Raw genomic sequence first — 26964 nt, forward strand, 5'->3', positions numbered from 1 at the left:
TCCAAATGCAGCGTCAACAGAAAGTACAGATCATGTATTTCCCTCCCAGGGGTCCCCAGCGTTGTTGAGATGTTTGCCTGAACAGAGCCTGCCAAAACCCTCTTCATTTACTGGCCCCAAGCTTCACTGTATACGATGCTTGCTTGCCTGGCAGCCTGTTACATGCATGTTCTTGTAATGTCTGGACCGTGAGACCATACCACTCTGTGCACCGGAAGTCAAGGCATGTCCCCCACCCAGGAGGATGTCATTGTATCAGTCCAAGTCAGAAGCAGCTGTCCCCCCGATTTCAAGCATGGATCTCTTCAACACTACTAAAGGACCAGAATCCATCTCTAAGAGCCTACCACATCTTCTGTGCTTTGAAGATACAAGATTTCAGGAAAGCCTCTGCTTCCACAGCACTTCTATTCATAGCTGTTAGATAACAGACTAACATTCCAATGCTCACTCTCTCACTGTTGAACAACACAAAGATTCCAGAAAAAGTGTGACAGGGAGTAAAAGCAGCTAGTACTTTCTCCCCAACCTTAACCTGCCTACCTTCCAACCCCAACTTCTCTCTTCCCGAGACCCTGGAACCAAGATACAGCCTCAACAACTCACCCAGCGACTTAGCCTGCTGGCTAACTTTACTTGAACTCCAAAATAATCCTCTTATTTCAAAGTACTGATTCTTTGTCACAGCATCTAAGCCTTATGAAGGTAAACGTGTTAGTAGCTCAGTCGTGTCCGACTCTGTGATTCCACAGACTGTAGCCTCTGTCCATGGAATTCTCCAGGCAAGAATACTGGAGTGGGTTGCCATCCCCTTCTCCAGGGGATCTTCCCAACCCAGGGATCAAACCCAGGTCACCCACACTGCAGGAAGATTCTTTACCATTTGAGCCACCAGGGAAGCCCAAACTTTATAGAGAGTTTTAAAAATTTAACAAGAATTTACTGACTGCCTGGTGGACGTCCAGAACAAGGGTATACGCAGCAACTTAGCACACAACATTTGTGACAACTGGGCCTTGTACACACTTCCATGAAATCAGAAAGTCTGGAGTGTTAAACTGTATACCTTGGCATGGTGTAAATCGACCCCATACATGGAGAGTTTTTTGGCGTTTTCCAAAAAATGCATCTCTGCTTCTGCTGGCGTCATTCCTCTGATAAGAAATGAAAAGTATTAATTACAACACTGTTTTTTTTTTTTTTAAATAAACCTGGTGAAAGATAGTGTTAGTTGCTCAGTCATGTCCAGCTCTTTGTGATCCCATGGACTGCAGCCCATCAGGCTCCTCTGTTCATGGAATTCTCTGGGCAAGAATACCAGAGTGGGTTGTCATTTCCTTCTCCCGGGGATCTTCCTGACCCAGGGATCGAACCTGGGTCTCCCTCATTGCAGACAGATTCTTTACTGTCTGAGCCACCAGGGAAGCCTTTGAACCTGGTGGGGCTGTAATATTTCCCGCTTAGCTCACATGCAAGTTCCCACAGAGACACTGATTTGTGCTCTAAGGGAGGTAGGGTGTAGGGGAGAGTATCAGAAAAATGATTTTTAGCTGAAACAGCACAAGGACATCCCAAGTGGGAGTGGAACCACCAACCACCCAAAATGTATCAGACCCAGAACCTCACTCCACTGTGTCCCATCCTCAAGGCATTAACCTGGAGGTCCCAGGAGAAGCAGGCGGTGCAGGGGACGCCCACCCACCGAGCACAGCTCAGACAGGACGCTCTCGGGGCCCCTGCCGCTCACCTGTGGCTCTTGTGCAGCTCGATGACCTTGTCTTCCAGTTCTTTCGTGTGGTTTGGGGCGAAGCGGAACTCGCTGATGTAGTCGCTGCCACACTCGTCCGGGTCGTAGTCGCCCAGTTCCGACTGGACGGTGTAGGAGCCCAGCAGGGCCAGCGTGACAAAGGAGCAGGGCAGCCTGCCAGACACGATGTCGTCACGTAGCTGCAAGCAGAGGTAGTACCTTCCGGGGGCCGGGGCGGGGGGGCAGAAAGTCAGAGGCAGGAGACTGGAGAGGAGCCCGCATAGTCCCAAGTGGGCAGCAAGCAACTTCTCCCCACAGAACGACCCGCTGGGACACACTGTCCAGCATCTCTATTTGGCTCTCCATACTAAGGGAAGATATACTTGGCCACAAAATGTAACATTTAAGGGCATCTAGTGGCAACTCCACGTTTGTCATCAAACACAGATGCATTCATGATACACAGGGTAACAGAAACCTACAGACTATTCCTCTAACATTAGGATAATGTTGAAGGTCAAACTCTCTGGGTAGGGGGAAGGCAATTCTAATATTAAAACAGTGCTCTTAAATATAATGATGAGACCCCAAAGCCTAAAGGAAGACTCATTTTGCTATCTAGATGAAAGGTCCTGCCACAGGACCAAGGCATAGGATGGCTGTGCCATCACAAACATGGCTTGCCACCTCCTGCGTCCTGAAATGAGGGTCTCTTTATAGTGGATGCCTTCTCCTGTGTTAAAGTCTCATTTTTAAAAATGTAGATAACTTATTCAACTGTTATGAAGACTAACTTTGAAGAATTTATACTTAAAATCTCATCACTAAAAGTAAACAATTTTAAATTGGGGGAAACCCAAACACCTTCTGTATAATTTTGCCAATATTAAATATCTCCATTAATAGTTGATTTTTATCTTCTGTTATTTTGCTTCTAAGAGTTACAGATATAACACTAATTGCAGAAGACTCCACGGTAAATGGGAACATTGATGAATTTTAATGATACTCTTCACGGCCCAGCATATGAGTATAAATGATAAAAAATATACCTTGCACTTTTCACATTAGAAACAAATTGCTGAAGCTGAGGGCTATGATTAAGTCTTAAGGTCCTCTCTCAATATGGCTTTAAAAGCTGATGATATAAATGCTGTGTGATCTAGATACAAAAATTTCTACAAATTTCAGAGGTTCTAGTCAGTTAGCATCACCGACTCAATGGACATGAATTTAAGCAAACTCCAGGAGAGCATAGAGGACAGAGGAGCCTGGCGTGCTGCCGTCTGTGGGGTCACAAAGAGTTGAACAGGACTTAGCAACTGAACAACAACAAACATGATGTAAGTAGAAAGGAATCCTGCACTAGATTCCATATCCAAGTATATACAGGCTGTCCAACCACAAACTAGCCACAATTAAATGGTCCCTCAACATTACTAGAAAGTATATATAAGTAAGAAATTATAAATTGTTCTTTGATCTAATGTAAATATAAAAGAAATCTTCTGGAACTAGTTTCCCCTCTTCTCCGACACATCTACTGGAATTATTTTTCATCATAGCAAGTGACTGAAACTTTTTGAGTAATTTCTCTTTCCTGAAAAGCTTGCCAAGAAGGATGTATAGCCACACTGTGCAGTATCACTCTGACTGCTTATAAACTTACTATAAAACACAGTGAGCAGACCTGGGATTTCAAAGCAGAAAGCACTTGAAGAGGCCTAAAAAGACATGCAGCAAACCCAGGATCACTTCATACAGAGATTCTTCCTGACACTCAAAGCTCAGCCACCGGGCCAGACCGATATTCCTTTCTTAACGTTCTTTGCCCAAAACAAATGAATCATTTTCCTCGTATACAGAAGGCATGGAAGGTAAACTCTTAAATGTGCGTGTGTTTATGTGCATTTGTGTGTGTTTGCATGCCTGTGTGTACACATACACAAATACACGAAACACCCACCAACGTATCAGACTGGTTATATACAAAGGCATACGCATCTGAAGACACATTTCCCAGTTTTAAAGCAGGAGCACCAGGAGTTGCCATATTATTTCAGGCTGAATCCCATCCAATTTGACTGTAGTGGGAGGATGACAGCATCTCAATTCCGTGTGTTTTCCCACCAGGGTCAGGCAGAAGAAGTATCAGCTTAACACCAAAGATTCAACTGTGAACAGATACCATTCGGCAAATCTTCTTATCAGATGTTTGCTCGCATTCAGCTGTCTTCTGTTTGCCCTTTGGGCGCGGACGACTAAGAGGCTCACCAGGTGTAAGCCTGCTTCCTTCCCCAGAATTTAAGAGAAGCACAGCCCCCAACATGACTGCCTTTTTCACAACCAACTTTCAAATACCTGGTGATATCCTCAGAGAGCTGGGCAGGGTCTGGTGGGTAAAATTTCACATTAAACGAAAAGTGCCAAGCACCACCTATGGAGAGGAGAAAAAATTTATAACTAAATTGCAGATAATCCCTTTGTACTTATACTAACTGATAGCTAGAGCTGTCCTAACTCTAAGCACTAACTCGCTGGCAACTCTGAGTCATCCCTGGAAAATGGTGACTTTTCTGTTCTGTTGCAGGTAACGCGGAACTTCATTCAGTCTCTAGTCTTCTCCCCCAGTAAATCCTTTACTGGAGCTTCTAACCAGCAAGGAAATTGACTAAACTTGCTCCCTTTCTCAGGGACGAAGGTAAGCTTTGGGAAGAGGGAAAAATAGTAAATGGTACGGAAAGGCCTCAATTGGACAAGTCTGGAGCTGACCGGATCTACCCTCTGAAGTTCTGGGGAGCTCACATACCAACACTGCAGAGATAACCCCGTTTCCCTTGTCTTGCCTGCTTTGTTTCTACAGGTCAGATCCTCAATAATACATGTCAAGGAACTATTCAAAACATTTTTATTTTACAAGGAAGGTCTGCTGTCCCCATATTAAGGGATGATTTGCCCTATGGGTCATTTGGAAAGCTCTCTTCTTCCTCGGGGAAATTTCTGATTAAAGTGACACTGAGGGTATTTTCTGTGCATTCCCAAACCCACCCCTCCTCATCATCCCCTGATCAGGATGGGTCCTCACTGCACGCTGCCATTCCTCTTCCTCTAGGATCTCCTCTGGCCTCTCCAGGGAGGGAAGCAGGTCAACCAGACATCAGCTCACTGGTACCTGCTCTCGGGCCGGTCTACACACTTATGTGAGACATCACAAGCCTCCCTGAGCTCTGGCTCAGAAAGTAAAGAATCCACCTGCGATGTGGAGACCCAGGTTCGATCCCTGGGTCAGGAAAATCCCCTGGAGAAAGGCATGGCTACCAACTCCAGGATTCTTGCCTGGAGAATTCCACGGACAGAGGAGCCTGGCGGTTCACAGTCCATGGGGTCTTAGGGAGTCAGACACAACTGAGCGACTTAACACTTTCACTACTTAGATACACGTAACTGGGTTTATTACCTTAAATGTGGGAAAAAAATCACATTTTTTTTTCTTCTTTTCTACATTTACTCTCTCGGTGGTCACCCTGTCACATATTTTCATCTTGCTCTTTCCATTTGACCTTTTAACGTGGCACATTACCGAGGCCTGGGTGCTCCTGCCTGGGAACTGTTTTCATTTGTTCTCTCCACCCAGTAAGCACACTGTAAGGGCCTGCTGGTTCCTAATGGCTGCAGAGAAGAGCCTCTGGGTCTCCCAGCTTTGGTGCTGGAGGCGTTTCCTCTGAGCCTCGCTCTTCCTTTTGCTCTGTGATTCGTGTCCTTGCAGTCCCACCCTTATGCTTCAAACACTTTCCTAGACTTTCTTTCTTGTGACTGCTCTGGGTCTTTGCTGCTGCACATGGGCCTTCTCCAGTTGTGCTGAGCTGGAGCTACTCTCCAGCTGGGGTGCACGGGCTCAGCAGGGGTGGCGCAGGGGCTTAGTTGTTCCTCAGCATGTGGGATCTTCCCGGGCCAGGGATTGAAGCCATGACCCCTGCATTGGCAGGCAGATTCTTTACCACTGAGCCACCAGAGAAGCTCTTTCCTAGACTTCTAACACACCCCACCTTGCCGCCTCATTCCATGACTCCTGGAAACTCCATTCTCTCCCAGCTGCTGCTGCTGCTGCTGCTAAGTCGCTTCAGTCGTGTCTGACTCTGCGCGACCCCATAGACGGCAGCCCACCAGGCTCCCCGTCCCTGGGATTCTCCAGGCAAGGACACTGGAGTGGGTTGCCATTTCCTTCTCCAGGGCGTGAAAGTGAAAAGAGAAAGTGAAGTTGCTCAGTCATGTCAGACTCTTCGCGACCCCATGGACTGCAGCCTACCAGGCTCCTCTGCCCATGGGATTTCCCAGGCAAGAGTACTGGAGTGGGGTGCCATTGCTTTCTCCGTTCTCTCCCAGAGTTCTTCCCAAATATTCACAAGAAAAGTGCCAGCATGAAAAGTGCGTGCCAGCTCTAGCTTTTGCACTGTTCTTGTGCTTGAGTAGCACATGTCAGGCTGTACAGGTTACCTGTGTTTCTGTCACCGACGGCATGGTCCACTTATTAATTCTGGTTTGTTCTTGACGTTATCACTCGTATTACATTTAGACTTCCACCTGGCAAGGATCCCTCTTCAGTTGACTTACAAAGGACTTAGTATGGGACCAGGTATTACTGGGTGTTTCATGTCATTTCTAAACCACCCAGAAAATATTCCCAAAACACCGGCTCTAAGAGTTACAAGTCATAACATATCTGTCAATCAAATATATTCTTAGTGATTACTTTTCCCCCTGTTCTCGAAAAAGTCCTCCTGTTATTCTAAAAATAATCTGGTTTGATTTTACTCTCCTATTGATCCCTGTTCACCTCCTGCTAAAACAGAAGACTTGCCAACAGTGAAGTTTACAATGAAAGCTAATGGATTAGTTACGGGAAATGGATTTATTGCTCTTTTATAATTTTCATCCACTTCAAAGTGAATCCAATGAATCATTTAGCAATGTAATTAAACAAACTCATAATAAATTCAGGGTAAACACTGTAAGTTGGAAACTAAGAGGTAATAAAAATAGAAGCAAGATATCTCAATGCAAAAATCCTCATTACAGGAAAGTGAGTTTCAAAGGACTGTGGGCCTGAGGAGCTTGGTAAAAATGCCAATCCCTAGGCTCCACTCTACTCCACTCCATAGCTCTGATCTCCACAAGGAGATCAAACCAGTCCATCCTAAAGGAAATCAACCCTGAATATTCACTAGAAGGACTGATGCTGAAATTGAAGTTCCAATACTCTGGCCACCTTATGCAAAGAGCTGACTCACTGGAAAAGACGCAGACGCTGGGAAAGATTGAGGGCAGCAGGAGAAGGGGGCGGCAGGGGAAGAGATGGTTAGATAGCATCACTGACTCAACGGACATGAATTTGGGCAAACTTTGGGAGATGGTAAAGGACAGAGGAGCCTGGCATGCTGCAGTCCATGGGGTCACAAAGAGACAGACGCAACTTAGTGACTGAAGAACAACAAGTTCCACACTCAGAGGTTTTTATTCTGGAGATCTGCAACACAGCCAAGGAACTTATGGTTTCAATAAACGCCCTTATGGTTCTCATACAGTTGGTCTTGGGGACCACACTTTGAAAATCACTAATCCTAAGGAATTCATTGGAAGGACTGATGCTGAAGCTGAAGCTCCAGTATTTGGCCACCTGATGTGAAGAACTGACTCATTGGAAAAGACCCTGATGCTGGAAAAGATTGAAGGCAGGAGGAGAAGGGGGCAACAGAGGATGAGATGGTTGGATGGCATCCCTGACTCGATGGACATGAGTTTGAACAAGCTCTGGGAGTTGGTGATGGACAGTGAAGCCTGGCATGCTGCAGTCCGTAGGTTCTCAAAGAGTTGGACATGACTAAGCAACTGAACTGAACTGAAGACTATAACTCAAATGACAATGAGGTCTCATAGGACATTATTTTGAAAAGTGGGAAAGCTTAAAGAAAATATAACCTATACCATAATCAAGGGGAAAAAATCCAGTGAAATGAGGCATAAAATTTGAAATTAATATGCAAGGCAGATTTAAACTGAAATACATATCCCCATAGAGAGTTTGGTAGGAACAAATCACTGAGAAGCTATGGTTATGCCATAAATAGGCCTGTGAGCCTGAATCTGCTCAGATGATGACTCTGGTTAGAAACTTTGGAATTGGAGGAGTCTCAATGCATAAAAATGACATTCTATAACACTGATATAGGCTTTTAAATTACAAATTTATGATAATTAGAAAACTGTGAAACTAAAGAGAATTCATTATTATGCAAAAATTCTAACTTTAGTCGTCCATGCCTGCCAAATCTTAAAATGTCTAAATATACTACGTTTATAGCATAAATGACTATCATACATTCTATATCATGAAATCACTATATTGTAAATACACTATATCCTAAGATAGTAGATTCAGAAATTTTAGATCTGTTAGGCGTAAAAGATGACTGGAATAAGAATTTTTTTATAAGCACAAACTCTACAGGCTCAGAACTTTTTATTTCTCATAAATTTGTGATTTAAAATCTATATCAGCTAGATTGCCATTATCTTAAAAATCTCATGCTAGAGAACTACTGTGGGCCTAACAACATAAAAATAATGGAAATATCCTTTTATTATGTGTGTTTAGAAGAGAAGGTGATTGTACAATAATTACATGAGGTCTGATAATACTTTCCTGCCTTGATACTAACAGAATGTAACTTTGCTGGAAAGAAGGTATTTAGTACACAGGAAACAATGAGAAATATAGATAAAAACACCAAATTCCATTTCCCCAAAATCCCAATTTTCTGTGCCTCCTCTGTCTGCATGATTATCTCTTGGTTTCATGTTGCTGTCACAAACACTGTCTAATCTACATGAGGAAAATTCCTTTAAATCTCATGTCTGATTGTCCCTTTAGCTTGTCTCTTAGAAAGAAAGGTAGGAGAAGGGATAAATGGGAAATAAAGAGAGGGAAAAAAAAAGAAAAGAATTCCATTAACAGCAAAATACTACCTGTTGATACATACAGCCTTTCCTGCAACAGTACTATGATTTATCCTTGAACATTTAATACATTTTCAAAGTGCTTTGTGACTATAAATCACCCAAGTATGAAATAGTAATTTATTAATTAGGTGACTATAAAGAACTTAAATAAAGCACACAAAATGCTAAAATATATTTCAGCACATCTGCTTTTAATAACTCCATAAAAAGGTTCTCAGAACATATTCATCATCTTAAAGTTTTTACTGGACCTCTCTGGATAAAGGTGTGTTTTTACCTACTTATCACACCTGTAGCTTTCCCCGGTTTCAATACCAATTTATTTCCATCAAACTACTTCATTATCAAGTTTCTTGTTAGCGATGACACCAAATTCCTCTCAAAAATGTGGTAAAGATGTTTTCATTGTACAAATAATTCCAGCCTCTCTACTACCTAAGGAAAAATTCACTATTTTGAGATATTACCTAGCATTAAACCATTTCAAACTGCTTACTACTAATTACTTTTTCTTTGCATGTAGGGTATTTGGAGGTCTCAACACATTCAAAGGCACTAGAAAGATGTGTTTCTCTTTTAATAGTAAACTGTTGAAAACTTCGATGGGAATGATGTTCTTATTAATAAACTGGTCTTAAATTTTGTCTCCAAATAGAATCAGTTGCTCTGGAAAATTAAACTAGATTTTATGGACAAAAAAAAAAATGAACTGCTTGAAAAAATTAACTAGTTATTTGAAATTATAAAGTATATCTACCTTTTACCATTTATCCATAGTAAAAAGCAACAGCTACAGAAAAGGGTTAAAGAAAAAATTAGTTGTTCTCAACCCCTTACCCTGCAGGGACATTTCTGGGGGGTATTTACTATTAATAACATTCATGCTCTTCCCAAATATCCACATACCTATATACATGCATAACTCTGTCTTGCTGCACCGTACTGCACCGCACGTTGGAGTCTTAGTTCCCTGAACCCTCCTCACCCCCTGCAGCGGAAGCGTGGCATCTTAGCTACTGGACTGCCAGGGAAGTCCCTATGCATAATTCTGTTTAAACAAATATGATTTATTTCTTTAAGGTCTCACTAATGAGAGCTAAAACTATATTCTATCTCATTCTATTTAATAGCTACCTAGTATTTCAAGGTATGGCTATTTCATTATCGATTTAATCATTTCCTTATACATGGATATTTAAGTTGAAACAGTTTTCTGCTATGCCAATGGTATTACAATGAACTTTCCTACATGTACATATGCACATACTCCTGTCTAACGCATACACTGATAACACTTCTACAAGTAAAATTAGGGGTCAAAGAATAAGCACCTTTTAAATTCTAATAAATATTGACAAGAAGTATCTTCTTAAAGGGTTATATTTCTCCCAATTAAGTACAAAATTGCCAGTGCAGGGAATTATTAAAATTTTAAAATCTTCGCTCTGGAAAATTAAACTAGGTTTTATTGATAAAAATGAACTGCTTGAAAAAATTAACTAGTTATTTGAAAGTATAAAGAATATCTATCTTTTACCGTTTATCCATAGCAAAAAGCAACAGCTATAGAAAAGGGTTAAAATAAAAAAATTCCTCATTCTCAACTCCCTACGCTACAGTGCCATTTTCACTGAATAGGTGAAAAAATGTCTCATTTTAATTAGCATTTAATTACTACTAAGATTTAGCACCCTGTCTAATACTTATTAGTTACCTGTTTTAAACTTTCTGTGTTGCTCCTGTAGTTGTTTTGTCCATTAGGAAATGTGAAATGTGCATTTCTTAATTTGCCTTTAGGGGCTAAGGAAAGAAGCTATCGTCAGATAGTAAAATTCAATCTGACTTGTTATTAAATGACTGTTACTTCTAGCTTGACTGCTTGCCTTTCATACTTTGGTTAGGCATAATATAACATTAATAATTAAGTTTGGAACTTTAAAATGATTGTCAATGGGGGCACCACTTGATTAAATCATATCTCACATCTGTGTACAGGCAAGGGACTAGGTCAAAAAGTCATGTCATTTTATTCTCAGGTTGTAATAATTCATAAAGGGTGATGGGTATCTGAGCCAGACAAATCTGCCAAAAATAAAACTTGAGATCTCAATCTGTCTTTCAAAATACTGTATCCACACCAGCCACGTGGGTATGAGGTACTAATTTAGATAAGCCCACGGTTTGAAAATCTCCCTCCCATTTCTACACAAAATAACCCAAAAGAACTTACTTCGAATCTGTTTTTTAATTTCCTTAGCAGGATCCAACCAGTTCTGAAAAAGAAGTGAGAGTCTGAATATGAATCAGAGAAGAACAGAAATGATTTCGTGTTGAGTGGGTAGAGACATGTGCTAAGTGCATTTGGGAGGGAGCAGGGAATGGCTGTTGGAAGGGGCCCCAGCTGGGTCCTGCCCCTAATATGTCCAGCTGCCTTCACTCGTCCCGAGAGGGCCCAGGCTCTTGTCTCTTGAGAAGATGTGTGTATGTGCAGGATTTAGGCTGGACAAATTTCTTTTACAAGTGCCTTTAGGGATTCAAGCTAGCATAGAAACAAGAGTAGAAAAGATGGTGGATCCTATGTTCAAACAAATGAGGAGAAAAAACTGAAGATACAGCCATCCCCCAGTCACTGCAGAGGATTGGTCCCAGGACCCCAGATGACACTGAAATCTGGGGATGCTCAAGTCCCTGATATGAAACAGCACAGTATCTGTATACGACCTATGCAATCCCCTCACATACTTGAAGTCATCTCTAGATTATTTTTAACACCTAATACAATGGGAATGCAATAGAAAGAGCTGCTGGTACACCAGCAAATTAAAATTCTGTTTTTGGAACATTCTGGAATTTTCTAAAAAAATATTTTTGATCTTCTGTTGGTTGAATCTGCAGATACAGAATCTGAGAACACATAGAGTTGGCTACGTGTAACGTGACCCCACTGATGTCCGAGCTGGTCAGCTTCCCATGTAGTGACTTCTGTGATTATAGATTTTAAAGCACCTTCTTAAATGCATTCCTAACAAACAAACACTTGTTTGAGACTTTATGATTTTCTTCATCAGAACACTCAGGCATTTAATGATGAAGTTAAGACATCATCCAGTGAATCCAGTCAAGATTAAGTATGATTCACAGAATGACAATCAAACAAGTAACATTTATGAACACGATTGTGGTGGCTCGGTTTCCAGCATTAAGGAGACAATTTCTTCTTCCTCATTTTTCAGGTGGTTGAGAGGATAAATGAGGAAAAGGCCTAAAGAGGCTGCATCCGCTGTGAGAGTCTATAGAGGTAGACTGGATACCTAAGACAAGACCCATCTCATATTGTGATGCAGCCAGAATATGAAAGCATAATAAGATGAATTAACAATAAGACAGCATCCAGTGAACATGCTTTCTGTGTATCAATGTATTTGATTCTCAGCGGCTCAAATCCACTGAAATATTATCATACCCTCCCCAAAGCACTATATAAAATGCTTTTCTGGAAGCATAAAGAACTCAAGCATGAAGAGCAGAAACACTGACTTCCTGTTTCCAAAAGACTCAAGACTGAAGGAAGTTGTTGATAATTTCCTTCATGAAGAAATAAGGTGATAAACAGCATTTAGGGCCTCAGACAGTAAATGTGAGGTGTAGGGGTGTGAGGGGCGGGTGGAGAAGATGATCTACTGATTCAGTTTCAGTTCCCTTTCTTGCAGTGAAGGGCAGCTGAAGCCAGAAGATTCTCTATTGCTTTGAACCACTCACCTTCTGGTTTTCAGCATCTCGATATGTAAGCCCAAAATAGTCTTTTTCTAGCAAATTCAGATGTTCACAGACTTTATCAAACAGCACTTGGCCTCTGGAGCGTTTCTATGAAGAACAAAACAGAAAAACAAGTTACCAAAAAAGTTCTTCAATTGCTACCATTAAAACGGGTACACTTTAAAATGTTGCTTGCTGTAACTGTTCAGTAAATGATGAGTGGGTGTGATCAATTCAGTGGGGTGCCATTGCAGGAGATGCAAGAGATGTGGGTTCGATTCCTGGGTTGGGAAGATCACCTGGAGTAGTAAATGGCAACCCACTCCAGTTTTCTTGCCTGGAAAATAGGCAATCATCTGGGGAAAAAAATCCATCAGCTTAATTTATGGTGATACACAGTATGTATTATGTTTTCATGTAAGACTTCAAAGCTCTTTCAACTTGGCCGTGGAATCTGAGATGGATTAACCATCAGCAATTAAGCTAAACTACTTTTTGTTTGCATAGTAGCAACATTTCACATCTCGTACATTAAGCATATTTGTCTTTAAGATTTAATACAGTAAGAGAAAAATAAGAAAACTGATAAACAATGGGCATGCCAAAAGAGAAAGTATTCAGAAGATCTGTAAGTGGTATGTATTACTGTGCAACCGCAAATATATTGCAAATTACTCAGCCCCCTCAAGCATGACTATTTAGGAGAAAAGATAAATTTAGGATAGAAAAGTGAAGCCTGGTTTATAGCTAGCTAAATAATCAATGTTGTATTTGAATAAAGTTTAATAATGTATGAAAATAAATTACATGTTAGCAAAACTGCTTAACACTCAACGGATATGAATAAATGGCATGACAACAAAAGGCCGCCTGCTAGTTTAAATCTTATATTTGTAAATAATGGCATATTACTTCTGAAAAATTCTTAGTAAATTATAAAGTTTTCACACACAAAAAAAAACCAAAATGGTTCTTCTGATGCTTCCATTGGTAAGATCTCTAATTTAAGAGATAAGAACAGAGAGGCTCAGAGGACTTAGATGAGAGAGGCAGTCTCGCTGCTGCCTATGTCAGTGGCTTTAACAGATAAACCTAATTCTGAATCTTCCTTATGTCCCCTCCATCTGTGCAGACCTCTCTCCATCTGTAAAATGGGTTTGATGCCATCTGCTTCTTTGCAGCATTGTTCATTCACTCGGTCATGTCTGACTCTTTGCAACCCCAGGGACTGTAGCATGCCAGGCTCCCCTGTCCTTCACTATCTCCCAGAACAAAAGCATTCAAACTTGGTCCAATGATTACACACATCGAGCATCCCACAAACATCAGCTGTTATCAGCCTCAGTGACTGACAAGTGGCAGAATATGTAATGTGGACTCAGTTTACCTTTTTGTTGTAGGGGAACAAACACGGCTCCTTGTGGAGCTGATAAACATCCTTAGTACTAAAATGGTGCTAGTGGTAAAGAACCAGCCTGCCAGTGCAGAAGACATAAGAGATGCAGGTTTGATCCCTGGGTCAGGAAGATTCCCCTGGAGAGGGCATGGCAACCCACTCCAGTATTCTTGCTAGGAGAACCCATGGACAGAGGAGCCTGGCGGGCTACAGTCCACAGGGTTGCAAAGAGTCAGACAGGATAGAAGCAACTCACCACACACACAACATTAAAATATCCTGCTCTGAGAGTTTCCTGATGGTCCAGTGGCCAAGAACCCCCACTCCCAACTGCAGAGGACCTGGGTTCAATCCCTGGTCAGGGAACTAGATCCCATATGTTAAAACTAAGATCTAGTGTAGCCAAAATAAATAAACAATTTAAAAAAAACCTGCTCTTTTTTTAGATACCAATTATGTTTATTGCCTAACTGCTTTAAGCAATACACAATATACACAACACACACACACACAAATAAACACCAGTGTCTGGCCACGTACTTTCTCAATGAGCAAAAACAAAACAAACACAAATAAATAAATAAACCTTCCTCTACAGAAACTTCTACTTTCTTTGACCCAGCGGACCTCGGCCAGGCCCTCGATGGAGGAATTATTCTCATCATGCTGCAGGCAGCCTTGGACATCATTTTAATGATCTGTCTTCTTCCTTTTGTTTAACAGGTGGAAAGGCTAGCTCAGGCAGAGACCACTGTGCTAGCTGGTTCTTACTTTTCTGGCTCCTCACCATTTGATTTCTATTAATGACCCATGTGAGAGTTGGACCAAAAAGAAGGCTGAGCACCGAAGAATTGATGCTTTCAAACTGTGCTGCTGGAAAAGACTCTTGAGAATCCCTTGGAGAGCAAGGAAATCAACCTTAAATATTCACTGGAAGGACTGAAGCTGAAGCTCCAATACTTTGGCCACCTAATGCAAACAGCTCATTCATTGGAAACAACCCTGATGCTGGGAAAGATTGAGGGCAAAAGGGGAAGGGGTGATAGAGGATGAGATAGCTCAATGGCATCACTGACTCAATGGACATGAATTTGATCAAACTCTAGGAGATAGTGAAGGACAAGGAAGACTGGCGTGCTGCAATTCATGGGGTGAAAAAATGGGGTCACCTGACTTAGCAACGGAACAACAGTGACCCACAGCTTTCTATTGAATAGACTATTTTTCTTAAACATATTTGAACACTATATATTTCTATACACACACACACATACATATACTTTTTAGTTTTCCACTATTTTACACCTTTAATACAGTATTAAAATTCATTCATTCAATTAAATTTATTTTATTTATTATTTTTTTAATTTTAATTTTTACTTTATTTTACTTTACAATACTGTATTGGTTTTGCCATACATTGACATGAATCTGCCACGGGTGTACATGAGTTCCCAATCCTGAACCCCCCTCCCACCTCCCACCCCATATCATCTCTCTGGATCATCCCCGTGCACAATTAAATTTAATCACACACAAAATTCTTTTCAGGCTTCCTTTTCCACAAATTTCTATATTCATATTAGTTTGTCCTTTCTTTTTTTTTTTTCCACATAGAAATAACCAGCTTCAGGGCAAAATAACTTTCTTTTTCTTTCACTAATAAACAGTTTTTAAGACAATAACATAGTGGTCCATTCTTAACCCTGAGGGGTTTGGGGTAATTTGTTTCTCTCTGTTTTGGCTCTAAGAACCAAGATGGTTTGTTTAGAATCTACTATAATGTCATTGTTGTTCAGTTGCTAAGTCAAGTCTGACTCTTTGCAACCCCATGGACTGTAGCATGCCAGGCTTCCCTGTCCTTTACCATCTCCCAGAGTTTGCACAAACTCACGTGCATTGAGTTGGTGATGCCATCCATCCATCTTGTCCTCTGTCAATTTCTTCTCCTGCTTTCAATCTTTCCCAGCATCAGGGTCTTTTCCAATGAATCGACTCTTCACATCAGGCGGCCAAAGCATTGGAGCTTCAGCATCAGTTCCTTTCGTGAATATTCAGGGTTGACTTCTTTTGGGGTTGACTGGTTTGATCTCTCTTACTATAGATGGTTGGGCTTCCCTTGTGGCTTAGCTGGTAAAGAATCCACCTGCAATGCGGAACACCCGGGTTTGATCCCTGGGTTGGAAAGATCCCCTGGAGAAGGGAAAGGCTATCCACTCCAGTATTCTGGCCTGGAGAATTCCATGGACTGCATATAGCCCTTGGAGTTGCAAAGAGTTGGACACAACTGAGTGACGTTCACTTTCATTACAGATGGTTATATGTAAACAATGAAATTCCTATCTACTAAATCTCACCATAGCCGCCAGCCAGTTGGATGACACCAGAAAGGCCTCTCATGTTATGTGGGCCTTCTCCTGCTCATCCTTGATTGAGAATGAAAGACTCCATAAGGAGCCAGGTGATCACAGACTCGAGGCTATGGGGCCCCTGTGCTCATGGCCAACATCACTATGATCACAGCTCACTGCCTCAGAGCCCAGACATGGCTTCTGCACACATAAAGGGAAAGACCCTGGCAACGGCTGGAGTCGAGACAGGACACAAAACAGGATTATTTTCCAGCCCCACACAGGATCCCCTCTGTAATCACTCTCACCTCCCCTAAACTGATTCTTTTTACGCAGATGATTTTTTTTCTAGCATATTATTCAAGTTTTTCAAGTCAATTATTTCTCCATGTTTGACACCATGTGCATCTTTGGGTAACAATATCTAAAATATGACTAAAGCTCAACAGTCACCCGGAACTTTTAGAGAATTTATGTTAAATATTTGGTTCCCAGAGAAAGGATGTTCATGAAGTGATCAAATCTAGGCACCTAATTTTCATGGGGTGTGTTTATATATTGCCATAATGAGTCAAGAATTCAGTAGATTAAAAAAAAGTTTTTTTGGACAGAGTTATTCTAAAATCAATGGATAATTTACTTAACTGGAGACACAACACTTTTAAATCTCATTTGCTGTTTCCTGAGAGTTGATAAGTCATGTCTCTGACTCAAATGCATTCACAGTTCATGTAACCCTTCACTATTAACACATGAACATCACAAAATGCTGAGTTTGTTTTGCAGTTACAAACCAATGGGCTTCCCAGATGGCCCAGTGGGTAAAGAATCTCCCCGCCAATGCAGGAGACACAGGTTCAGTCCCTGGGTTGGGAAGATTCCCTGGAGAAGGAAACGGCAACTCACTCCAGCATTCTTGCTTGAGAAAGCCCATGGACAGAGGAGCCTGGTGGGCTACATTCCATGGGGTTGCAAAAGAGTTGAACACGACTTAGTGATTAAACTACAACAAACCAAAAAGGGCCCTCTCTTGACCCTTTTTTCCTCTTAAAATTGGATTTCTAATAGAGAAGATGAGGATATAGCCATTACCACCACTCAAACACAGCAGATGAAACAAGTCTTTCTGCAACATTAATGAAACTTCTTGAAGTCAAAGTTACTCCAAGATTTTTATGTCTGTAAAACACTGGTTCTCAAGGCATAGCTTATCAATCAGCATCACCTGGGAAGTTTATATTAAAATGTTTATTTTCAGTTTCACTTGTCTGCTTAGAGAAACAAGTTTTAAAAATTAACTTCAAAATGTTTCAGGACTGGGGAATTTCAAACAGTTCCAAAAGCAGAGACAACAGTATCATGAAACCCTGTGTACTTATCGCCCAGTTTTAACAAATGCCGTTTGAAGATCGCAACCTTGGTTCATCTGAGTTTTGCTCCCCTCATCCTACCCCCCAGTTATTTGGAAGCATCTAAGCAAATAATTTTGTCTCCATTTATCTTAGCATGTAACTCTGCTCTTTCAAAAAATATAATTGCAATGCTTTAATCACATCTAAACAAAATTAGCAATCAGTCCATACTATCACCAAATATGTAGTCAGGACTTTAATTTCTCCAATTGTTTCAAAGATTTTCTTTTCATTTTCTTTGATAAGCCCATACACTGCAATAGGCTGTCTTATCTCCGTAGTCTCTCTGAATCTGCAAGCTTTCCATTTATCCTGGTTTTCCTGTTGAAATTAACTTGTTTTGGAAATCAGGTCATTTGCCTGCAGAGGTCTGTCAGTCTAGACTTGCTGCTTGCATCTTCATGGTGTAATTTAACATATTCCTCTGTCTTTTGTATTTCCTGTAAACTGACAGTAAAATCTAGAAGCTTGACCAGAATTCTTATTTGACTGTTTTCTATAAAAGATGCTGTGAAATTTCATCAGGAGGCATACAGTGACTCCTGCCTTTTTTGTAATATTTTGTTGTTGTTTAGTTTCTAAGTCATGTCCAACTCCTTTGTGACCCCAAGGACTATAGCCCACCAGGTTCCTCTGTCCATGGGATTTGCTAGGCAAGAATAATGGAGTGGGTTGCCATTTCCTTCTCCAGAGGATCTTCCTGATCCAGGGATTGAATCCATGTTTCCTGGATTGACAGGTGGATTCTTTACCACTAAGCCATCTCGGAAGCACAGTCACTGATGATTGTTGCCCTAGACCCATCGATTTGAGATGGCAAGATGGGAATATTCTAATCCTCATCATTGCTCCCCCAATGACCAGCTGGAGCATGTCTATGAAGAGAGTCTCTTTGTCAAAATTATGTATCCAGTGACAGTTTGATGAAGCCAGGATCAACACTTGCACCTTCTCCTCTGTTCAATTTCAAGACAAGCTGGCTCCCTAGCATCATCTAAACGTCACCAGTTAGAATTTTTGTCTTATGTTATCACTATGAACTCACGGGGGTAAATCAGGCTTGATGTGTTTCAGTCCATTACGGGTGTTACCCTTAGTGAAGCTCTGAATGTCCCTAAATGCTCTGCCTGGCCTTTTGCTGTCAACTCTCACCCTTCACAACACTTCTTTAGTACCACTTCTTTATAGCACTCCCTGTCCTCCCAGCCAAATGTGATGTCTCTCGTCTCTGGACATTCGAGCACTTCTAGTGCCAAAAGGGCACTTTCCACATTCCACCTTACACTGCAGCCGTCTGTCTGTGCATCACCTTTTACCCCGACCGACTATAAAGACATTCTTCATGCTATCGAGCCAGTTATACTTTTTTTTTTTTTTTTTTTGCCATGCTGTATGGCAAGTGGGATCTCAGTTCTCCTACCAAGGATTACACCCATGCTCCTGCATTGGAAGCATGGAGTCTTAACCACTGGACTTCCAGGAGAGTCCCTCCTACACTTTTTATGGAACCTCATTTTGGTCAAATATCATCAAGAGATTAAAAAGGTAATGTGATGAAAATTTACATAAAATTTTTCTTGCCAGCATATCATAACCAATGTTGCAGAAGCAATAATTTAACCTAGCATTTTCAACCTTCGATCCTGGGAACAGTAAAAAATACACCAATATCCAGGAACCAATGTCAGGACAAAGAAATCAGAATTTCTGAAGGTGGGAGCTTGGTCTTTGTAGGTTTTCAAGGTTTGCAGGTATGGTTGAAAGGTACACTTAAATTAAGTTTACAATTTAAAAACTCTTAAATAGGAGGACCCCAAAGCAATGCTTCTTTTTTTGATGAAATGTGTAACTTTTTCCTAACAGTTTTTTCAGGCCTCTTAGACCAACACTGATAGCTACATGATAAGAAACTTTATTTACATACAGACACAGTCTTAAAATCTTAAGATATCCTTTCCAATAAATTTTCTTAAAAAACGTTAAGTTCTCAAGAAATGAAAAACCAGTCAAATGCTGAAATAAAATGATACAAATGAGCAGTGTTAAATCACCAAACTATAAAACCAACCAGTAAACAAACCAAACAGTGAACTTGCGTTGAAAACTATGAAGAAGGTACACAAAATTAAAAATGTTTGACATTTTTTTTTAAGTGGTGGCATTTTCCCTTGGGCGAGCCAACACATACAGACGTTAACTGAAGAACCTGATACCATGCTAAAGACTAAAAATGACCCAGGTGGGGTAAGAAATGTCTTGATTTCCTCTTTTGTGATTGAGCAGAGGCATTCCCATCTTGCCCAGCACGTTAGGGAGGAGACCAGAAGGAGCAAGCACACACAGGGCTCTGAGCCTGGGACAGGATGGAGGGAGGAGCTGCTCTCGGTGCACGTGTGTGCGTGCTGCGTCGCTTCAGTAGCCTCCGCCTCTGTGTGATGCTATGGACTGTAGCCTGCCAGGCTCCTCTGTCCACAGGAATCTCCAGGCAAGAATACGACCCCTGGAGTGGGTCATGATGCCCTCCTCCACCTGGAGATTGAACCTATGTCTCCTGCATTGGCAGGTGGATTCTTTACCACTAGCGCCACCTGGGAAGCCCACACCTGTACACTGCTGCTGCTAAGTCGCTCCGTCGTGTCCGACTCTGTGCGACCCCATGGACTGCAGCCTACTAGGCTCCTCCGTCCATGGGATTTTCCAGGCAAGAGTACTGGAGTGGGGTGCCATTGCCTGTGCACACGTCCTCCTAAAAGTCCCTGGAAACTGTGGCTTGGTCTGTGCTCCCAAACATGAGCCCAAATTGTACTAAATCTCAGTACAAAACTTCAATAGAATTTGTCTTTTCTTTCAGTCTCACAAAGCTATGAGTCAGCCGGTAAGAAAGGCTAAACGCTGAAATTAGAGAAATTTGTAAAGTCAAGTATAATGTCCTCGCCTGAGAAGATGGGCTGCAGTTCTTATTTTCTGAAGCTGCACGATCACGGAGAAAATGAGGCAGAGACTGTCGTCCTGCCTGAGAAGTGTAGCTAATCAGTGGTCCCTACTTCTTAGAAGGGGGACACGGGGTGAGGGGGGGGAAACAAAGCCAGCAGCACCAAGGTTGCAGGTACATCCCTGAGGCTCCTCAGGATCTGTGTGTCCATTTCTATAAACTGTCACTTAAAAAAAAGTCTTGTTACATTTCATTGTTCGGTTGTTGTGTCCACTGCAGCACACTAGGCTCCCCTCTCCTTCACTATTTCCCTATTTCACTATTGCTGAAATTCATGTCCATTGAGTTGGTGACACCATCCAACTATCTCATCCTCTGCTGCCCGCCTTCTCCTCTTACCCTCAATCTTTCCCAGCATCGGGGTCTTTTCCAATGAATCAGCCCTTAGCATCAGGTGGCCCAAGTATCGGAGTTTCAGCTTCAGCATCAGTTCTTCCAATAAATATTCAGGGTTGATTTCCTTTAGGATTGACTGGTTTGATCTCCTTGCTGTCCGAGGGACTCTCAAGAGTCCTCTCCAGCACCACAGTTTGAAAGAGTCAATTCTTTGGCGCTTAGGCTTCTCTATGGTCTAGATCTTGCATCTGTACATGACTAGGAAAAATTATAGCTTTGACTAGATGGACCTTTTCAGCAAAGTGATGTCTCTGCTTTTTAATATGCTCTCTAGGTCTGTCATAGCTTAGGCTAAACCACGTGTGTTAATACAAGGAAATATATACGATATTGAGAACTTACAGAGAAATTGACACTTCCGTACCTTTGTTTCAGCTGGTTTGAAATTTGAGGGTGCACCAGCCCTGTAAGCACTTCCATCTCTCCACCATGTATCTTCCTCAAACAGACTGCTGATTTTCTCCTGCAAATTATACCTTCCCATGGACTGATGCACTTTGTGAACTTGCATTTTTGCCCCCCAAGGACAGGAAACTGGACACCCTTTCTAATGTCCCCAGCAGAATGCCCTAAACACCAAAAGCATTCAACATATGTGCCAAATAAGTGCTCCTGGCATGAATCTGAAGGAGGAATTTCTCCTCACATTACCTTGGATTAGTCTTGTTGCAAAATGCTATCTCTTTCTTCATGCTTCCTTCTGTAATTGCATATTTCCTCACTGAATGCCTCTCCATTCTCCTCACTTCTAAAGGTCAAATGGAATTCTCTTAATTTCTAAATGACAGCATCACCACTTGCCTGGTATTTAGGAGCATCTGAAAGAGCTCCACAAACTGACCTGGCTGGAGCTTGAGCCTGAATCGGACACCTGGACTCCGTGTAAGTCATACAAACTGACCTGGCTGGAGCTTGAGCCTGAATCGGACACCTGGACTCCGTGTAAGTCATTTCTTCCTCAGCTTTCCCTTTTCTGTTTGAAAAATGTTCTAATACTGTCTGCCCTGAAATTTAAGTGGTTTTTTTTTTTTTTAATCTACATTTAGAAAATAGCAAGAGTCCGTGGTCAACTCATGAATAAAAGATGGTGACGGTGTCTGGCCTGTGACAACAGTCTTAAGTCCCTGGGAGAGCTCTGAGGCCAGGAAGGTCTGAGAAGAGCTACGTGGCCCCAGCTGCCCCGTGTGCATCTACTTCCATTTGGGGCGTTCCGTCTCAAGTGTGCTTTCAATGCCAAGTTTAATAAGCACAGCAGGAAGTCCATTATCCCCATCACTACTGCCAGAATCCATGCCCCGAGGGGCAGGACTTAATGGAAACTTCCAGCCTGTGTGAAGTGAAGTGAAAGGCGGTCAGTTGTGTCCAACTCTTTGCGACCCCATGGACTATACAGTCCACGGGATTCTCCAGGCCAGAATATTAGAGTGGGTAGCCGTCCCCTTCTCTAAGGGATCGTCCCAACCCAGGGATAGAACCCAGGTCTCCCATATTGCAGGTGGATTCTTCAGCAGCTGAGCCACCAGGGAAGCCCAAATTCCAAGTGTGATCCAGACAGCACATGCAAGCAGGGCTGATGTGAGAGGCAGAGACGAATTTTTTTCTGCCTAGACGTTATGTGTCTCACTAGCGTGTTCTTTAAATTTACAGGCAATCAGCTTTTCAGAAAACCATGACAGTACTTTTAAACATTAATAAGTCCATCAATAGTTATTCTATTTACGTCATTTTCTTAAACTCGGCTCAGTTAGCAGCGATGATCTGGAAAGGCCTGTGGCAAACAGGAACTCGGAACCACATCCTGGTGTTGCTTAGTTTTTAAACAAAACAGTAATTTGTTTCCAATTGTCTAGACATTAGACAGTTGTCTAATGTCTCAACTGTCTAGAGACTGGAATTCATCTAGCATTATTTAAATATCTTTAGGACGCAGTTTTAAAGATATTACTCCTATCCAATTCAAGTTTGTTTCCCTATCATTCCATTCTAAATGAGGCTCATCAGACAGCCCCAGCGCTGGACCCCGGCTCTACAACTAGCTGGCTGTGAGGTGAGACAGTCACTGAAGCTTTCTGAACTTCACTGCCTTCCTTAAAAATGGTAATAATATTGGTCCTTACTCATAAGACTGTCGCATTAATTAATACGCAGGAAAGGACTTCCCTGGAGGCCTGGTGGTGGTTAAGACTCTGCACTTCCACTGCAGGACGTGTGGGTTCCATCCCTGGGTAGGGGAACTAAGATAAAAACCCCAAACATAAAACGACCTGATGACCAAGGAACCTTCACAGCAGCACTGAATGCAGACCTTCCATCCTCTTCCATAAAACAGAAATAAAATTTATTAAAAAAAAAACAAGAAACACAGGAAAGCATACAGATTGCTTAGCCCAGGAGAAGCCATTACCAATCAATGCTGGTGATTATCAGTTGGCCCTTATCATAGAGAATCCAATTTATTCAGGGTTCTTTTCTGTTGTTTTTCTTTTTTTTTGTTTTCCTTGTTTTTTTTTTTTTTGGCAAATTCAGGGTTTCTAATGTTGAAATTTGGGAGAGAGACTGAAGCCTTTTCATCTGCAGTGAAATCACCCCCTATCTCTTGTGAAAAACAAATCTCACTCTACAGGTCAAAGGGGGAAATGGCTGAAAGTAGTATCATTATCAGTAAACTAAGGGAACATTCCATTACCCTATGCAAACCCAAACACAAAGTTGTTTTTAACATACACTGGGTATACTGGCACACTTAGGTACATCCTAGGCCAAACATGAGAGTTATGAATTATCATAGATACAGCTTCCAGCACAGCCAGAGCAAGAAGGGAGAGTTCACATGCGGAGAGCCCACCTAGGTTTGACTGAAATTCTCTGCAAAAACACGTTCAGCACATATACAAGAAGCCCTTCGTGCATATGAAGCTCCTCCACTGCTTTTAGAAAGATGTCTTTTTCTTTCAGCCACAATCTGTTTTTGCCTTCATTTGTTGTAGCCATTTCATTCTGTTTGAAATCAGACTTCTGTGCTCAGAGCCGAGTACCGTGGCCGATAATAGCTTTCCGGTGAAGCACGCTTTTTCTTGGCCAGCAAAAACACTGGGCTCGCTTTTGTACAAAGAGTTTCACATCACACGTATGAGATGTTGGCAGTGAACTGTCAGACAACATTTCCTGCTGTTAATCTGCTACGGATTCAAGTCACTAAGCCAATGAGTGCCAAGTGAATGCAGAGAAGGAAGCCTGGGGAAGAGGGATGACGGAGAGACACAAACTTTTAAACCTGAATCACAAAAAAGAACCACAGGCCCTAATTCAGAACGACAGGGGACTTTGAGAAATACTTCCTGGGAACCATCGTTGTTGTTCAGTCACTAAGTCGTGTCTGACTCTGAGACCCCATGGACTGCAGCATGCCAGACTTCCCGGTCACCATCTCCAGACTTCCCTTCACCATGTCCCTGAGTTTGCTCAAATTGATGTCCATTGAGTCAGTGATGCCATCCAACCATCTCATCCTCTGTCACCCCATCTCCTCTTGCCCTCAGTCTTTCCAAGCATCAGCAGCTTTTGCAATGGAGTTGGCTCTCTGCATCAGGTGGCCAAAGTATTGAGGCTTCTGTTTTAGCATCAGTCCTTCCAATGATTATTCAGGGTTGATTTCCTTTAGGACTCACAGCTTTGATCTCCTTGCTGTCCAAGGGACTCTCCTGAGTCTTCTCCGACACCACAATGCAAAAGCATCAATTCTTCAGCGTTCAGCCTTCTTTATGGTCCAACTCACATCTATATATGACTACTTTCCAAGACAATTCTCCGAAAATAAGAAAAATTAAACAAAATCCCCAATTGTGATTTATAACTCATTTGTTCAAGTAAAAACCTGGAGGCAACGCAGATGCTGACAGTGAAAATGTAACTTTTCATACTATACATTTAACAAGTATAAATTTGTACAATGGTCACTTTTCAAATCTATACAGCAGGGGTTCCCAACTTCCAGGATCTAATGCCTGATGATCTGAGGTGGAGCTGATGTAACAACAGAAATAAACTGCACAATAAATGTAATGTGCTTGAATGTGCTGAAACCATCTCTACCCCTCCAGTCGGTGGAATCATTATCTTCCAGGAAACTGGTCCCTGGTGCCAAAATGGCTGGGAATCACTGCTAAGGCAACGATGAATAAACCTGAATAATAACAGTCAGTGCTTTAAATAAATAGGTCTTAAGTGAACCAGTGTCCTTTTCACCAACTGTCTCCTCCAATTAACAGGACAAGGCTGTGAGCAAGCACACAGAGGAAGATTTCAGGGTTCTTACAGAAACTACTCTCATAATTTGGGGCTTCCCAGATGGCACTAGCAGTAAAGGACCACCTGTCAATGCAGAAGATGTAAGAGATGAGAGTTTGATCCCTGGGTTGGGAAGATTCCCTGGAGGAGGGCATGGCAACCTATTCCAGTATTCTTATTTGGACAATTCCATAGACAGAGGAGCCTAGTAGGCTATAGTCCAGGGGGTCGCAAAGAGCCAGACATGACTGAAGTGACTTAGCATGCATGCACGTGCTCTCATAATTCAAAAATGTAATTATATCCTTTCACCAGTAAAATTGTGGGTTTAAATTAAAATAATTGTATAACCTATGAAAAAGCTATAATGAAAATAGAAATGTCTGGCAAAAAAACAGGATAGGTGATCATACTTTCAACTATCCTTAGGATCAGTCTGGCCTTCACTGAAAGCATATCATCTTTCAGATTAGCATTTAAATGCAGTAGATGAAGGGGAAAAGTCTTTGCAATCATCAAACATGTTGACCCTACATACACATGTTCTCCAGTTCTGTTGGACACAAGCAGTACCCTGTGTAGACTCCCTGGGTACTGCCAGGTTTACACACCCAAGGTCAGATGGTTTGGACCATCCGCTCTGGATCAGGGACATCCTGGCTTAATGCTCCTGAGCTAGCAATCGTGAAAAGCCAGCGTTAATCCCTTGGCCTGTCAGCTCCCACTCCTGGGGGCAGGGGCGGGTGGATCCTGCTCAGCTCTGCACAGAAGAGAGGCCAGGACTGTTCTAGAACCAGGCCCGCCCTGCCCCCTTGGGATACACGAGGTCCCCCCACACCCTGCAGCCATCCTAAGAGCTCACTGAACCTCGGAGAATGTCACTCTGCTGACACCTGAACCTCAGATGGTGATTTCTTTGCATTCTGTGGTTATATTTATTTTTAAAGCATGAATTGCATTAGCAAATGGTAACAAAATAACAATCACAGAAAAACTGAAATGACAAGGCGAACTGAATCCAGAAGACGAATGGCTTTTAAAGTAGGTACAGGCTTTTACTCCAACAAAGAGCTGTAACATTCTTTCACTGACAGGAAAATTAAAACTGTTCTTTTTAAGCAAAAAGTCAAATATTACAGTTTTGTTCAGATGATTCTGCTTATTTTCCTATGCTCGCCTGAAAGCAGCCATCTTTCCTGGACCTTACTAGCAATTAGGGTTGAACTGGGAGGTTCGGGGCTGAGGGACTTTGGGAAGTTCTTCAGGACTCGGGTAACCCTGCTCCCCCTTCTTTGAAGGCTGATCCTCGGAGAAGCCTCCTGCCGGCTCCCTCCTGGCTTAATAAGGACTGTGGGGCCGCAGGATGCCTGGGGTCTGAGGGGTTTGGAGGGGACGGGAAGTGAAATTCCAAGGAGGTCACCCCAAGATGTTATCAAGTGTATTTTCACTTCTGCTTTTATATCCCCCCAAAATCTTTGTGAGAATAAACCCACATGGGAAGAGCAGAAGCTGGCTATCGGATTCAGTTCCAGCAGCACAGCCAGCCAGCGTGAGGATGAAGTCAGAGCCCGTGATGGCGGGGAGGAGCCCCTGACCTCCTGCTCCGTCAC

At 42.1% G+C, this 26964-nt stretch overlaps 1 protein-coding gene across 1 annotated transcript in view; it reads right to left on the reverse strand.

The window, feature by feature from the left end:
• EPB41L3 (erythrocyte membrane protein band 4.1 like 3) overlaps positions 1–26964 on the reverse strand; it is a 91736-nt gene that overhangs the window by 44812 nt on the left and 19960 nt on the right. The window contains exons 3-7 of the mRNA XM_068993849.1: positions 12524–12628; positions 10995–11037; positions 4109–4184; positions 1748–1966; positions 1067–1154 (exon numbers count right to left, since the gene is read on the reverse strand). Coding sequence (XP_068849950.1) covers positions 1067–1154; positions 1748–1966; positions 4109–4184; positions 10995–11037; positions 12524–12628 — 531 coding nt within the window. The remainder of the gene's footprint in view (positions 1–1066; positions 1155–1747; positions 1967–4108; positions 4185–10994; positions 11038–12523; positions 12629–26964) is intronic.

Source organism: Capricornis sumatraensis, chromosome 21 (assembly GCF_032405125.1).
Source record: "Capricornis sumatraensis isolate serow.1 chromosome 21, serow.2, whole genome shotgun sequence".
In the NCBI taxonomy this organism is placed as follows: Eukaryota; Metazoa; Chordata; class Mammalia; order Artiodactyla; family Bovidae; genus Capricornis; species Capricornis sumatraensis.